Source organism: Trifolium pratense, linkage group LG3, assembly GCF_020283565.1.
Source record: "Trifolium pratense cultivar HEN17-A07 linkage group LG3, ARS_RC_1.1, whole genome shotgun sequence".
NCBI lineage: Eukaryota > Viridiplantae > Streptophyta > Magnoliopsida > Fabales > Fabaceae > Trifolium > Trifolium pratense.
Window position 1 is genome coordinate 21725014 of NC_060061.1, and position 15901 is coordinate 21740914.

The window sequence follows — 15901 nt, forward strand, 5'->3', positions numbered from 1 at the left end:
TGCAAAAAATTCCTGATAAAGAGGAGATTAATTCTGCTACAAGAAATATGAAGACAAAAAGCCCTATATTGAAGTTTTATAATCTGTTGCAATCTTTAATTTATATAAAATATAAAATCTTTTGTCAACAATTATTTCAAATCAAATATTGATTTGCTCATAAAAAATATAAATAGAAACAATGAATAGATGCAATCTTTAGGATGAATGGCTCGTACGTACCTGTACTGTAAAGGGGGGATGAAAGAAGCAATGGAGAAGAGTAGAGAGCCTGCCAGTGCCAATGTTAGAATTTAATCTAAGAATAAAAAGAAAATAAAACTGTCCGTTCAGATTTTATAGGATTTTTTTACCGGCGCAAAAAAACCTATATTGAAGTTAAAATAATCTGTTGCAATCTTTTATTTTATACTATAAAATATAAATCTTTTGTCAACAATTATTTCAAATCAAAAGAAAATAAAACTACACATCGTTAGTTGGTTCAGTGGTGATAGAAGTTAAACTTAGTAGGGAGGATCACGGTTCGATTCCTCACAACTGCAATCGGGAGGGGACTAGAACAACATGATGTCAGAACTGAGCCCCCGAACCAGATTAAACTGGTGGTGAAAACAAAACAAAAAAAACAAAAGAAAATAAAATAAAACTGTCGATTCAAGATTTTAAAGGATTTTCTCCATAAACTTTGCAAGGAATTCTTGACCAAAAAAAAAAAACTTTGCAAGGAATTTAAGTTTAACTTAATGTCCACAGTGATGCCCGGAGAGGGGTGTGGTTATGGTGCATAAGCCTAAACTTATGCACCATGCATAAACTTGCTTCCTACACCCATCATATTTGCTTCATACACCAAAAGTCAAACAAAGGTCAGCCCAAGCCCAAAATTAGGCAATCCATTACTCGCGCGCCCCCCATATACTACCCCATTACTTGCGCCCCCCCTTTTGCTTAGCGCACCCCCCCAATTTTTTTTTCTTTTTCTCCTATATTTCTTGTGAGCCCCCCAATTTTTTTCCTCCCCTAGATTTCTAGCGCGCCCCCAATTTTTTTCCCTCATCCAAACTTCTAACGCACCCCCCCCAAATTTCTAGCGCGCCCCCCGTTTCCAATTAAATAATAACTTTTGTTCCTTTGAAGTATATATTATAAAAATCCATTTTTAATTAATTTTCGTCATACACCCCCTCGAAGCCCAACATAATAACGAATGGTTCATGTATATATAAAACATACTTGTCAAACATACAATTTAATTTTAAGTTTTATCAATCATAATCACAATATAAATAAAATTTCATACATTAATTAATTACATATATATATCAATTTTTCTTTACAATAAAGAAATGATCGAATCCAATATCTCATGCATACTATCCAAATTATTTTCAACTAAACTAACCTTAATTGCTTTATATGATTTTTTGCTTTATGTAGCATGGTTTTGTAAAATGGTTATGTGATGTTTTACTTAATAACAATGGTTTCAATGTATAACATCTTGGCACTAATGCCCATATGAAACCATTTAACTAAAATAATGGTTTCAGTGTATAACGCTATGAAACCATTTAACTAGACTAATGGTTTCAGTGTATAACATCTTGAAACCAAATAACAAGACTAATGGTTTCAGTGTATAACGCTATGAAACCATTTAACTAGAATAATGGTTTCAGTGTATAACAGTATGAAACCATTTAACTAGACAAATGGTTTCAGTGTATGACATCTTGAAACAAATTAAAAGGACTAATGGTTTCAATGTATAACATCTTGGCACTAATGCTCATATAAAACCATTTAACTATAATAATGGTTTCAGTGTATAACAGTATCAAACCATTTAACTAGACAAATGGTTTCAGTGTATAACATCTTGAAACCAATTAACAAGATTAATGGTTTCAGTGTATAATATCTTGACACTAATGCTCATATAAAACCATATAAGCTCTTGGATTGGTTCTTCTTCGGTGAATGCTCAGACTCTTTCAGAACACTTTGTTCAGTTTTCGGATTCGGCAGGCGGTTCTAAAGCTCGACGTTCTTTCATGCAGTTAGTTTGGCTTGTTTGTGTTTGGGTTGTGTGGACTGAAAGAAATCATCGATTGTTTACAGGCTCAGCAAACTCGGTGCATCATATGTTGGACAAGATCAAGACTTTCTCTTATCGGTGGTTGAAAGCGACGAGTAGCACTTTAGCTTTGAACTGCCATAGTTGGTGGTCTAGTCCTTTGCTTTGCTTGAGCCTTGTTTAGTTTCTTTTGGTTCCTGTATTGTTGACTTTATTTGTAACATTGTTTGGTCTTATTGGCACGCCTTGTGCTAAGAGACTATTATCTTTATATATATATATATATATATATCTCATTTTGGCTTGTTCAAAAAAAAAACCATTTAACTATAATAATGGTTTCGGTGTATAACGCCATGAAATCATTTAACTAGACTAATGGTTTCAGTGTATAACGGTATGAAACCATTTTTGCTGTGGAATGGTTTCAAAGAGTTGTTCTCCAAAAACATATTTAACCCTTAATAAAAATTGTCAAATAAATTTAAATTTTTAAGACGATATAAAACCGAAGAGAGTGAGGTATCCCCAACCGTTCCAAATAATTCAAAATACCCTAAATAAAATTTTGGGAAAATTTTATTAATATCTTATATTTATAAAAGCATATTTACCTCATTTAATTAACTAAAAATAGTTCCATGTCTCAGAAAAATACCAAACTGATCCCAAAATTCTCAGAAAATTATTTACTATTTTTATGTAAAAATAATAAAAAAAATTGGAGTCTCCTAGGCACCGCACGCGCCCCCACGCGCCGCCAGTGAGAGTGGGCGTGGACGCGCGTCACTGTTCATCATCTTCCTCACCCATTTTCTGCAGAAACGGGTCACGACGACCCGGTTCGTCGACCCGGTTCGTTCTCCCTCAATAATCAACGAAACTCGACGTTCTTTATACCGTTTTGATCGTCGTTCGATTTTATGAATGTTTCCGTTATTAATTTTCGAAATTGGTGATCGAATCGCATGTAAAATGTGGCCGAAATTGAGCAAGCAAAAATATAAAGTTCTTTAGTTATGATTATAACAAGTGTAAAATCATCTAATGACTGTGAATGACTTATGCACCATACATAAGAAAAGGCTTATGCATATTAACTATTGCCCCCGGAGAGTAGTGTTTACAAGAGAATAATCTCTCTTTCTTTTTCTTTTTTTTTCCTTTTTTCTCTCATGTAACCAAAAAAACATGTATTTTTGTTAAAAAAAAAAAAAAAAAAACTTAAACGTGTATTTTAGTTTTCTTTTGTGTCTCTTTTATCTAGTAACTAGCGGGCTAGACAGCGCGTTCCGCGCCTGCCTGTGTCTAACTTATGTAAAAAAAACTCTTATGTTATGAAATTAAAAATCAGAGATTAATAAAGTTTTGCAATTAAAAAATGTACCTTATTTAAATTTCTGCAAGAATTGTGATAGTTGGAAGACCTTAATAAGAAAGAATCATTGTGTTATTTGAATTTAAAATTTGAATTTAAAATGAAGGGTAATTTGGACAATATAAAAAATTCAGCCCAAACTCACATATTCTTTTTATATACTATTATAGATAATAAAGTTTTGCAATTAAAAAATGTATCTTATTTAAATTTCTGCAAGAATTATGATAGTTGGAAGACCTTAATAAAAAAGAATCATTGTGTTATTTGAATTTAAAATTTGAATTTAAAATGAAGAGTAATTTGGACAATATAAAAAATCCAGCTCACATATTCTTTTTATATACTATTATAGACAATAAAGTTTTGCAATTAAAAAATGTACCTTATTTAAATTTCTGCAAGAATTGTGATTGTTGGAAGACCTTAATAAAAAAGAACCATTGTGTTATTTGAATTTAAAATTTTAATTTAAAATGAAGGGCAATTTGGATAATATAAAAAATTCAGAAAAAACCACTAGAACCAAACATACACTTAGTTGTGGAAAGGTGAAGGGACTTAACATTGACTTAATTATTTTTCATTTACCTAGCTGTGTTCATCACAATTGAATATATGGTTGTAGCTTGTGCTCTTTTGGAGTCTATATGTTTATTTGTTTACATACATGGCATATATTTGATGATTGACTTATCTATTTGAAATCATGCACGCACATAATATATGTTAAAGTAGCCTACAGCAATCTTGCATAAGTATTGACATTGCATCTACTTTGAGCTGCACTGCACATCTAGACGCTAACATTGTTTTTCATAGCTCTTCAAGTTTCAACATGTAAGATTTGCCTTTTTCTGGAACGAAAGCGCTAATAAGACATGGATTGTCATGCAACCTGTACAATCATATTTGAAGATTTTAAGTTCATCTGGGGTAAAGTTCACGTTCAAGAATATAAATTTGAAGAATCCAAACGAGGAGTACTCTTTTACTGTCTGCCATGATAACAATACTTACACGTGTAAGCAGTGTATATGATTTTATTTATAATCTTTAGAGTATGTTGACATGACACACTTCATGAAACCTAAACTATATATGTCTGGTTATATTTCAGTGTTAAGATGTGAACCTTCCCTCGATGGTATTGAAGAGTTGGTCCATGAATTAAACAAGACAGATTGTCTGTTTATGTTTGTCAGAGTAATGAGGAAAAAAATTCAAGAAGTAGTGGCACAAGGTACGACGATGGTCCTTTCTATCTTTTAGATGAATGTATTCTTGTGAGTAGGTAGGAGCTTTGCATATTGGAGACTGAAAGGACCACTTGAATTGTAACAAGAGTTGATAAACGAATTGTGAAGCCTTACAAAAGGTGTAGCAGAGGGCTAAAAACTATAAAAAGCATGTCGAGCACCTAAAGAAGGTTTTTCGATTGTTGTTTGCGACCTCCTGGGGTGCTTTAGGTGCAGAGGTCATTATTAATGTGTTCTTTCATCATTTAATTGTAATAGTTATAATATGGCTAACTTTCTAAGTGATATTTTTTATATGATTCTTGCACAAGCTAATACTGATGTCTAATATATGTAACAGACTAGGAAATAAAATACAAAGGATGTTTGCTACCTGATGATATGTGCTGAGCTCCCCGTGGTTGCTAAGTGTTTGCTAACAAACTAATTCGCACATTCCTGACTTATCTGCGTTCTGGTTGGCAAGTGTTTTTTAACATTCACACTTGCCAGACTAATCGGCATTGATGTATTGTCTATGACCATTGTGTATTGTTATGTCTTGTTTTATTTGTATAGGTTCTTTTCATTTTCCCGAAATTATGTAATATTCAGTCAGTAGGGCCTTGATATTGTTTATTGGTAATGTATCGGAAATGGATTTCCATGATTTTTGGTTTTTCTTTTCCTCCTCTTGTGTCCTAAAAATAAACTTTCACATTTCATGTGAATCTTAATTTGCATTATTCTACATACACTTCGGCAAGTTAATACCGTGAAAAACACAAATAATTACAAATGTGGCAATGTGCTAAATAACAGACAACTAACATGGTTTTTAAACTTGTGAGACTAAATTGACCAACATTGTTCATGGTTTTCAAATTGTGTCTCAAAATGGAGAGTCATCTTTCATCTATGTAATGGACTTTAGAGACTGTCCAGTGTACACTACTTGTGCAGCTGATGCTGCTGGTTTCTATGGTCTCAACTGGTTCTCTTGCTCTTATGTTATTTTCTCATTCTTGAGCGGTGATTTTCCAGAACAGTTTGGGTAAGAATCACAATTATGCAGAATGGAAGACATCACTATAATACTAATGGAAGGCAAGTAAAAAAGAAGATTTCATTGATGGATTCAATATGAACAATAAAAGTGAAAATAGAAATCGACCTTTTACAATATGACATTGTTTCAAAACAAAGGTCTAAAAGGCTAAAATACCTAAAGCTTAACTACATTACATTAAGACAATGTAAAACAAATGATAAAGATAAGAACATAGGTTGCTAATGTGGACTTCCATTCTTGCCCTTCTCTACCTTCATTTTTTTTTTTTTGGAAAAAGTCTGCCTTCATTTCTACTTCAGGCAGAAATAGTCACGACATAACATTTTTATAAGTTATCAACATGATCTGGGAACAATTCAGACAGGTCAAAAAAGATGTCGCATTCGCCAATTTCGGTCAAATGTTGTTGTTGTGTAGGAATTTCATCGTGACCTTGAAAAGCAGATAGCCTACTGACCTTTGATTTTTTTATTTCCCCTTTTAAATACTTCCTATATTTCTGCAAAACAAACAACATTGGAATAACAATGTTAATTTCAAGTCACGCAAAACACTAACAAACATTAAAACACATAAGTTCATCCTCTTAAGGAAAAACAAAGAAATTAAAACTAAGGCAAACCTGTAAATGGCTAGCTACTTGCCCTGTTGTCAAATCGGGAAAGTTCATCAGCTTAAGAATTTTTTTGGGTGTTGCATCTGAAAAATAACAGAGAGAAACATTCAATAAGTTGATTATCATTATTGAGTTTTTGAAGAATACAAACAAATAGCGAGGAAAAAGAAAAGATTGAGGAAAGATTCATACTAATACTATTAACCCCGAGTTGATTCACAGCCGATAAGAATTGTTTGTCCAAGTCGGGTGTCCATGACAAACGGCTTTTCTTTGGAAGCGGTTGTTTTGGTAAATCAACATCTTCTCTTCCTCGTTTTTTTCCGCCTATAACCTCCAATGTTTGAGGAAGTTCAGGAGTTTCGCTCAAAGCCTTCCGTACAAGATGTTGCCACATGATCTTAAATTGGTTCTCATCCAAGGGCTTGGACCAGAATGCGCAAGCCCCTTGGGTAATTGAATCCATAACAGAAGAAGGCGTGGGATCAAGAGACATCACTGCGAAAAAGAATCATTCTTTGTTAAGCACATGTATAGCAATGAATTAATGAATGTAAATATGAAGAAGAAATACCTACTCATGACAGGAAAATGTGAAGTAATTTGTTCAACAAAATCAAAAGTATCATTGCTTGGCATATTAGCTTCAATAAGAATGATATCAAAGTTTTGGTTGAACAAGTAATTCCTTGCATCAGAAATAGTGCAACAAGTGATCACCGAAAGAAATATGTAAAGTTAGAAATTTTATTTTATAATAACAAAAAGTTGAAAACTTTTAACAAAAAAATAATAAAAATGGAAACTTTAGACTAGAAATTGAATAAATAAAGTGTGGGTGATGAAATAAATAATTAACCTTGATAGCACAAGTCATTGCATATGTCCCGTATAGTGCAGAGAGCACCAACTGCAAGAACTTTGAGACCAACCGGGAAGGATGGATTGTTAGTGAAAGAAGTCATTGAATTTGAAATGAATGAATAAATTTGTGAGAATGGATGAATTTTTGAGAAAGAATGAATTTTTGAGATGGGTCGGCAAAGTGGAAAGAGAAATAGAGAGGATAGAAGAAGAATCCTGTGAAAAGAAAGAAAGATAGAAATTTTATCGATTAAAATTGGAAAGAGATAGAAGAAGTTAATAAAAACAATAGTACTAGAAATTGAAAAGTTTAATTGTTACCTCAAACGTTGTTGTTGCAGCCCCAGCGAAGAGTATTAGACTTAGAGGAGTGATGAGTGAGTGAGTGAACAGTGAACTGAAAGGAATGTATTTATAATGGTGGGATATGTGTAACGGTAATATTTGTTCATCAAGAAACATATCAAACGCGCGCGAGATATGAAACAGCTGTCCTAGTTTTTTCAATAACAGCTGTCATGGTTTACTTGTACACACACTAATACAAACAAGTTTCAACTTTCCTTCCAAAATCCCACGCACGATTACTTTCTTTTTTCACACATAATAATAATAATAATAATAATAATAATAATAAAAACAGATTTATACATAAATAAATCTGAATAGACATGAATTTTACTAACAGAAGACATAAAAACACTTTACTAAGATTAAAAAATAAAACAAACCGATTCAAAACAGATATAATGAGTTTTGTCCTGCTTTTGACGTCTTTTATTTTGTTGTCGTTCTTGCATCTACCTTTTCCGGCACGGTGGCTAATTTTCCGGCACGGTGGTCGGAAAAAATGTTCCAATCTTAATTTTTCTGTGTGGATTTTGTAAAGGTGATGGAGGGGAGTCTATATATGGTAATGATTTTTTAAAAGGTGGTCTCCGATTGTCAAGATCTAAGAAAAAAGGGCGGTGGAGTATTTCAAAATTTCTCAGATTTGAGAAATTTGAGAGAAAAATAGAGAAGAAGTGGAGGACGAAGATGGTGATGGTTGAACAACCAAACATGGTCGGAAACAAACTGAAGGTGGCTGTGAGATATATGTTTGCTACGGCGGCTAGGTTTGATAGAGGGAGAGAGAGCTTCCAAAAATTTTGGTTAAGAGAGAGAATGAAAATAGCAAATGGACCCTTGCTTGGTTTGTCAAAAATAAAATAATCCAGAGAAAGAAGCGTAAAATAAGTTATTTTTTTTTGGGTCTAAAATATTTTTTAATATAAAATTTTTGGGTGTAAATTGATTGTCTCTCTTATAAAAAAATGTATATTAACACCAAAAACAAATTAAAAAAGTATATTGAATGTCTCTAAAAACATATTTTATTATATACGGGACAATAATCATCATATACTGTTTAAAAAAAAAAAACTATTATATACTGAATCCGAATAAATTATTATCGATATAAATTTAAAAAAAAAATTATGATGTTAGATAAGTTTTTTTTTTTTTACATATGTTAGACAAGTTTTAACTAATGAAATTTTTTAAAAAATTATTTTACACGAGATAATTTATAACTCACGTAAATTTTAACTAATATAGACAGGATAAACTACCACTGATAAAAATTTTGAAATAATTATCGTACGTGAGACGAGTTATAACTAACTAGCCACACAATCGGGTTCCGCGCAAATTTGTGTCTATTATGCAAACTTATGTAAAAACAAAAAAAAAGTTAATGTATTGTTAGTATTATGAAAAGTCCACACCAAAAGTTTTTGTATCCTCTTTATATATAGGTATAGATAAAAATTTCAAAAAAAAATATTTTACACGGAATAAGTTATAACTGACATAAATTTCCCAATAACTATCATATACGGGACAAATTATCACTAATACAAATTTCAAAATAATTATTAAACAAATTCTAACTAATAAATTTTTTTAAAAAAAAAAGACTATTTTACACTAAGAAGTTATAAGTGACATTTAATAAAAAAAACGTTATGAGTGACATAAATTTTAACTATCATATATGAGATAAAAAATCCGTGATAAAAATTTCAAAATAGTTATCATATTTGAGACAAGTTATAAGTAATAAAATTTCAAAAGAACTATTTTACACTGAACAAGTTATAACTAATAAAATTTCAAAAAAACTATTTTACACTTGTAACTGACATAAATTTCCAAATAACTATCATATATGGGACAAATTATCCTGATAAAAATAGGAAAAAAAAAATTATTGTATGTGAAACAAATACTAACTAATGAAATTTTAAATAGAAAAGTGTAACTTTAAAAAAAACATCGGCATAACGTTACGACCCGTGCGATATTACTAGTTGATATTGTAAAACTATAAAATAAGACAAGTTTTTGTTGCTAGAACACAATTATTGCGTGGTCGAAACTGGAAAGAGTGACATGTAGGCAAAAGCCAATGGCACCCATCAACTCATCATTTTCTCAATACAAACTGGGGAATAAATATATTCAAAAAGACGCACAAACAATTTTCAAAGTGCAACAAGGTACATCATTGTTCAGTCCTCAAAAATATGCAAAACTTTGAGAATCAAACCAAGATATCAAGACAAATGTATGGGTATTCTGGAACCTATTGGTTCAATTGCATAATGCATCGAACAAAAGAAAAAAGCTCAAGCAGACGCAAACTCTGACACACACACACACCCAAAAAAAAATATGGATGTTTCCAATGGTTCCGCAAGCCATCGGAAAAATAAAAAGCACGGGCAGCCCAGCAAGAATATGATAAACAAATATATAGGAAATTAGGAATGTATTTGTAAATGAATCAGATAAACAAGGAATTGAAGCCACTCCCACAACAATCCAAGGAAACATGATGTAAAATAATAAGAAACTCTCAATTGCCAATCATTTTAACCTCCAGAGTGAGAAGCTGGAGTTGTTTCAAATCGGCCTTCCTTGAATATATGAATGTACTGTTGCGGTAAAGAATGCTCCACCTGAAACATAAGATGAGGTTGAAATGTGTAATGTATAACACTTAAATTCCCTATTTCACTAATTTCTGACCAGAATTGAGCTAGTAAGCCACGTGTATTTTTAAAATGTTCTAAATAAGATTGTAAATAGATGGATTCCATCCACTACAATATGAGACATCGTATGACAGATAAGCAAATTCATATTGCACATGGTACAGATTGAGGTGGGAAGCAAGACTTCAAAGTTGCATTAAGAAAAGTAGAAAATGCATTAACAGCAACACAAGCATTTTACAATATTCAATGGTTAAGGCATCAAATTTTCCTTCAAGAAATTAGGGGGGAAAGAGGCAAGGCTCTATTGAAATTGAAAGCATTCATGTTTAGATGATGAGCTAAACTTGGGATAAGTAAATTACAGGATTCAAAACGGTAAAACCAACCCTTGCAGTATTAAATATAGAAATGGAAAGTGAAAACATACCCAATCACCGTCAGACTCAGCGTTAGGAACTAATACATTGATCTCACTTGACTTTGCTGTAGATATGGAAGTTTCTAAAGAGTCTTTGCTCAGATATATCTGGCAGCCAGAAGTGTTGTCCACCGAAATTGTAGGAGCCGAGCCCTATTATTTGTGAAAGCAAGCAAGCATAAGTTCATGTAAATCATATTTGATGTATCAAGTTTGAATTTATTATTAAATCCTTATCTTTTCACCTCATCAATTATAACATTGGCAAGACAGTACACAGTACCGCCACTGCCAGAAATTGTTGTGAATCTAAAAATAAGAGGAAGAAGGTGTAAGGGTACCTGGCATTGAACCTCAACCCCATTACTGTTTACAATCTCAAAAGCTGCAACAACATCCTACATTATAAAACCAAAAGAATGAATTGGCATTATCATCTACAAGAAATGATTTCATTATCTAATATTACCAAATCTCTAATTATCATGTCTCACGAACCTTAAATACAACTCCCGTCTTTTTGCAATTGTCAATAGTTATATTGTTGACCTTGCCTGCAAAAATTGTTTAGAAGTGAAGTGATTCGGTCACTTGCGGCTTTTTTTCACCAAGTGATAAGTTGGATAACAAAAACAGAAAGAAGCACGTAATATAATTATGACTACCTTGAATCTGCAACACAGAGTTTTTACATCCATAAACATATACAGACTGCTTTGAATCACAATCTTCAATGATCAAGCTTTTCTGCTCAATTTGATTCTCAACAACCCACCTACCGTAGCAGGGAATAATTAGGTTAAGGATACAGAATAGTGAAATTGTTGGCATTGAATTTAATATAGATCATAGCAACTAAAGCACAAACACATGTATAAACATACTTGCGGCCCATTTGAAGTTCTAACTTCGGAGGTCCTACTTTAGGAACTGCACGTGCACTAGCTTGACTTTCTTTTACACTACTGCCAACAACTCCAGATCTATCTGTGCGATTCTTAGTCTTCATATCATCCGTAACCTTTCTCAGGCCTATTAGGTAATGTTTATAATTAAATAAACTATGAATATTCAATCAAGAATCCAAGAGTAACTGAGTAAGCATAACCTACCTGCTGTGACATCTCTTGTACCAATCTCTTGAAAAACAGCAGACATCCCCACTTTTGGCTTAGAAGATGAAGCCTGAGATGATTCAGAACTAAAGAGAGATGCAGGCGGGGGAGGAGGGGCAGAAGGTGCAACAGAAGCATTAGCTTTTGATGGAGCAATCACTTTTCCTGTTTGACTCCATACAGGGCCTAATGCATGAAAGCTCTTAACATAATCCCTCAATCCAGGTACATACAACTCTTTGAGAGCTTTGACCCACTCAACATGATTTGGGTCTTTGTTTCTGTACTCTACAAGTACCTGATCATCACAATAAATGTAAGGAAAGATCATTATCCTTCACTCCTGAAAGACCAGGCAATATGAGAAAGGAAAAGTCTAGGATGCTAGTGCAAGATCAGTACACAACATTCTGTACATAAAAAAGTTAGCATAAGCAAATTGCAAATCAAGTTTTCAAAATCACAATTATCGAGTCTAAGCATAGAAACATTAAGGCTGCTGATCGTCATTTGTGTCTTTTCTCAGCCATTAAGCTGATGCAAGTCAAGAAGGGGATAGACATGCATTTTGGAGTAATTTGAAACTATTTTTTATGCAATATATAACAACACTTTTATATTAATAAAAATGCCAAGGAAGAAAATTCATCAATTGCACACAACTCCATATTTTCATTCTACAGAGAAAGGAGTAAAGACCATCATGTAAGTTATCCAAGACAAATCAATAAGCCAGTAGCATATATCAAGAGTACCTTGTTGCTATAAAACTCAGCCATTTGCCAACTTTCTTCCACATGTGCAACGGGCATACTCATACCTTGAAAAAAAATAAGTCATAAGACACCATAAGATAAAGATTCATCCTAGAAAAGAAGCAACATGCACCTACCACAACCCTTCCCAGTAAATGCAATCCATGCTAGAGCAGAAAGACTGTCAACAGCAGCTTTCAAGTGATTAAAAAAATCAGATCTCCTTCCTTCTGTCAAAGCAGCAGCTTTCGTGATCACTTCATTCAATGGTTTCAGAAATTCAGAAATCCCAGCAGGGTCAGGTTTCTGCACAATGAATGATCATGTGAGAGGAGTAGGAGTAGGACATATACTCCAAAGAAACATAAAAAGTTAAAGTATAAGCAATTATATGTGCTTTCTTTTTTCCTAACTAAATTCAACTTCTATTGGCCATAAACAGCTATGTATTTCTTATATAGTAATCCTAGTACTGTAGTCCAGCTACCTGTACAACAGTGCATTCTTGTTTCGAAAAGTGCCCGATGCAATAGCCATTTGGGAGAAAAATTCAAAGTAAACTAAATATGTTTGGCTAATTTTCCGATTCTGTAGAGTTGATTCTCCAGCTGAGAAGGATTTCCTATTTCTTTATTTCTGATAGAAAATCAATTCTAGCAGCTCCGTCCACTAGAATCATACAAATATCCCTAATATTAATTCAACCAAGTACTCTTTTAACACCTCATCACTGATTTATCTACAATAAACTCACAAACCCAATTCAAAATCAAAGCAACATATATTTTTCTATCATCCGTATTTTTCTGTACAAACAAAACAAACCCAAATGAAAGAACATAGTACATGCATTCAGTGAAACACATATTTAACAGAAATTAAAATCACAATGTCACAATATCACATGCAACGAACCGATTTCATCACAATGTCACACACGAAATTAAAATCAATCCATCCAACACCACGATAAACAAAATAAAATCAACCTGAGTGGTTTTAAGCTTAATCAAAAGCTCTTTCTGAACAGCAAAAGCTTCCTTCACCCTATTAGTAACCTCCAACACCTGTCCACCAATAATCTCGGCAGCAGTGGAAACCCTACCGACAAATTGATCAATCAGATCGCCGTATGCAACAACTGATGGATCGTGTGCCGCATCGGAACCGTCGGACGGTGAAGTGGTGGCGGGATGGAATCCGGTGGATGATATCGCCTCTAAACGCGTAACCGCCGATTCCAATCGGTGTATGAGATTTGCATCCATGATGAATTAGAGGCGGAAATGAAATGACACAGATCTGGTACCGGTTCAGATTTTGAAGCCGTTAATTTTTTATGTTTTTTTTTTATTTTTGTTTTTTATTTTTAGAAAATTAAAAATGAAATGATGAGGGAAGGAATAATTGTTGCTTAAAAAAATAAGGAAGGAAAATCACTTTATTATCTTTATTTATGCGTTGCGCGGGGTTGGGTTTTTGGACGACGCACGTGTCATGTTATGCGCATGCAGTAATGGATAGATAATTACGTAACTGGGCTTCTCATAAACACATATTTATTGCACATTTTTAAATGGATAATGGATAAATAATATGGGAATAGTTATTTTGGTCGTTCAATGTATAACTCGTTGTCATTCTGGTTCTTTACTGAGGAAAAACTATTAAATAGTCCATGAATCTGCATTCGTTAGTCGGTTAGTCTCTGCTGTTAAGTTTGTCCGTTAACTCAACAAAAAAGTTGACGTGGTATTTTTTTGGACCCACATCAACTTGTTGAGTTGACACTAGGGACGGGGAAACAACCATTTTGGTACGTGAATATGCAACTCTCTGTCATTATGGTCCATAACTCAAGAAAAAATACAAAATAATTCTTGACCCTGCAATCCATTAGTCATTTTGGTCCCTAATGTTAAAAATGGTCGTTAACTTTATAAAAAAGCTTATGTGACATTTTTTTTTAGTGACACGTGGCACGCAGAGTTAACACATTTGTGTAATAGCTGAATGGATGATGTAGTCAGGGAATAAAATAACATTACTTTATATTCTCTTCATTTATTTATCTCCTTCCCCTAATTCTTCTTCATCTTCTTCATACATTCAATAACCTAACAACAACTTATTTCGCTTCTTCTTCTTCTTTCAAATTTTGTTGTTATCTATACTTTTTTTTTTCTTCATTTATTTATCTTCTTCCTCTCATTCTTCTTTACTTTCTTCATACATTAAATAACCTAACAACAACCTCTTTTGCTTCTTCTTCTTTCATTTTTTTTATTGGCTTTCACCACCAGTTTTATCTGGTTTAGGGGTTAGTTCCGACATCAAGTGTTCCGACCCCCTCCTGATCGCAGTTGTGATAGATCGAACCGTGATCCTTCATACCAAGTGTTCAGCAACAATCATCACTGAACCAACTAACGATTTGTCTCGACAATTTGTCTCGACAAATTAAGAATTCCGTGATTTAATTAAGAATTCCTTGAGCAATAAAGTACCTTCAATGTGAGTTTTTCAGTTGGTAGGGACATCACAAGAATTTATTTTGTTAACAAATATGAATTCCTCATATATTATGCAGGAATCAGGATTCAAACCTCAAACACTCCACTTATTTATTTTTAATGTGAATTTTCTAGCTACTAAACTACTAGACAAAAAAAAAAGTAACAAGTACTACCTTTGTTCCTAAGTATAAGATCCTCTTTACATTTTTTCTTTGTCCCGTTTTATAAAATTCATTTCATATTTTCAAGTACATTAATTATTTTTTTACCAATATACCCCTAATTAAAATAGATATTTTTCTACAAATACTCGTAATTAAAGAAGTACTTGCTCAAGGAATTCTTAATTAAAGTTGTGGTGCAGAGCCGCCATTGCCTACCTTTATAGCATCCTCAGTGTCTTTTCCTTTCCCCAGTGTTATATTTTTCTTTTGAAGAAGGTCTTTGATATTACTTTTCGCATAAAGATCTAACGCGAGCTTAAAGTAATCATATGTTGTCATTGTGGAGCAAGTTCTGTGAACTGTCCACTCATGAGTCCAGAAGCCAAAGTCGTTTCCAGTTAGAGACGGCCAAACGTTTGCAATCCCAGGCTTCAGTGGATCAAGCTGGTAAAATAAATAGAAGTAAATTATCACATTTCCAACACCATATAAAAATAATACTAGTAAAATTAAACCATTAACGCTATTGATCCAGATAAACAAACCACTTTTCTCCACTAATTTAGTAGCTGTGCACTGTGTTGGGTGAGGTGAGGAGTTGTTCTGTGGCCAAAGGCCGTGGATACTAAATTTTGAAG

At 33.1% G+C, this 15901-nt stretch overlaps 2 protein-coding genes across 6 annotated transcripts; both read right to left on the reverse strand.

The window, feature by feature from the left end:
• Positions 1–5808: 5808 nt before the first annotated feature.
• Positions 5809–8458, reverse strand: LOC123913152 (two-component response regulator ARR11-like). Of its 5 annotated transcripts, none has more exons than XM_045963754.1 (6): positions 7570–8458; positions 7244–7464; positions 6963–7103; positions 6577–6882; positions 6391–6467; positions 5809–6279 (listed from the first exon to the last, which is right to left on the reverse strand). In XM_045963754.1, exons 2-6 carry the CDS (start codon positions 7347–7349, stop codon positions 6094–6096), a joined length of 816 nt encoding a protein of 271 aa, XP_045819710.1. In that variant the 5' UTR covers positions 7350–7464; positions 7570–8458; the 3' UTR covers positions 5809–6093. The 5 variants fall into 5 exon arrangements, with proteins under 5 accessions (XP_045819710.1, XP_045819711.1, XP_045819712.1 ...); XM_045963755.1 differs by having other exon boundaries at positions 7244–7645; positions 7976–8457; XM_045963756.1 differs by having other exon boundaries at positions 5809–6267; positions 7244–8457.
• Positions 8459–9755: 1297 nt separating this feature from the next.
• Positions 9756–14128, reverse strand: LOC123913151 (cyclase-associated protein 1). The gene is made up of 10 exons (XM_045963753.1): positions 13573–14128; positions 12721–12889; positions 12584–12648; positions 11826–12126; positions 11598–11745; positions 11379–11488; positions 11212–11267; positions 11055–11111; positions 10723–10866; positions 9756–10256 (listed from the first exon to the last, which is right to left on the reverse strand). The coding sequence occupies exons 1-10, from the start codon at positions 13849–13851 to the stop codon at positions 10170–10172; spliced, it is 1416 nt and encodes a 471-aa protein (XP_045819709.1). The 5' UTR covers positions 13852–14128; the 3' UTR covers positions 9756–10169.
• Between the last annotated feature and the right edge of the window lie 1773 nt (positions 14129–15901).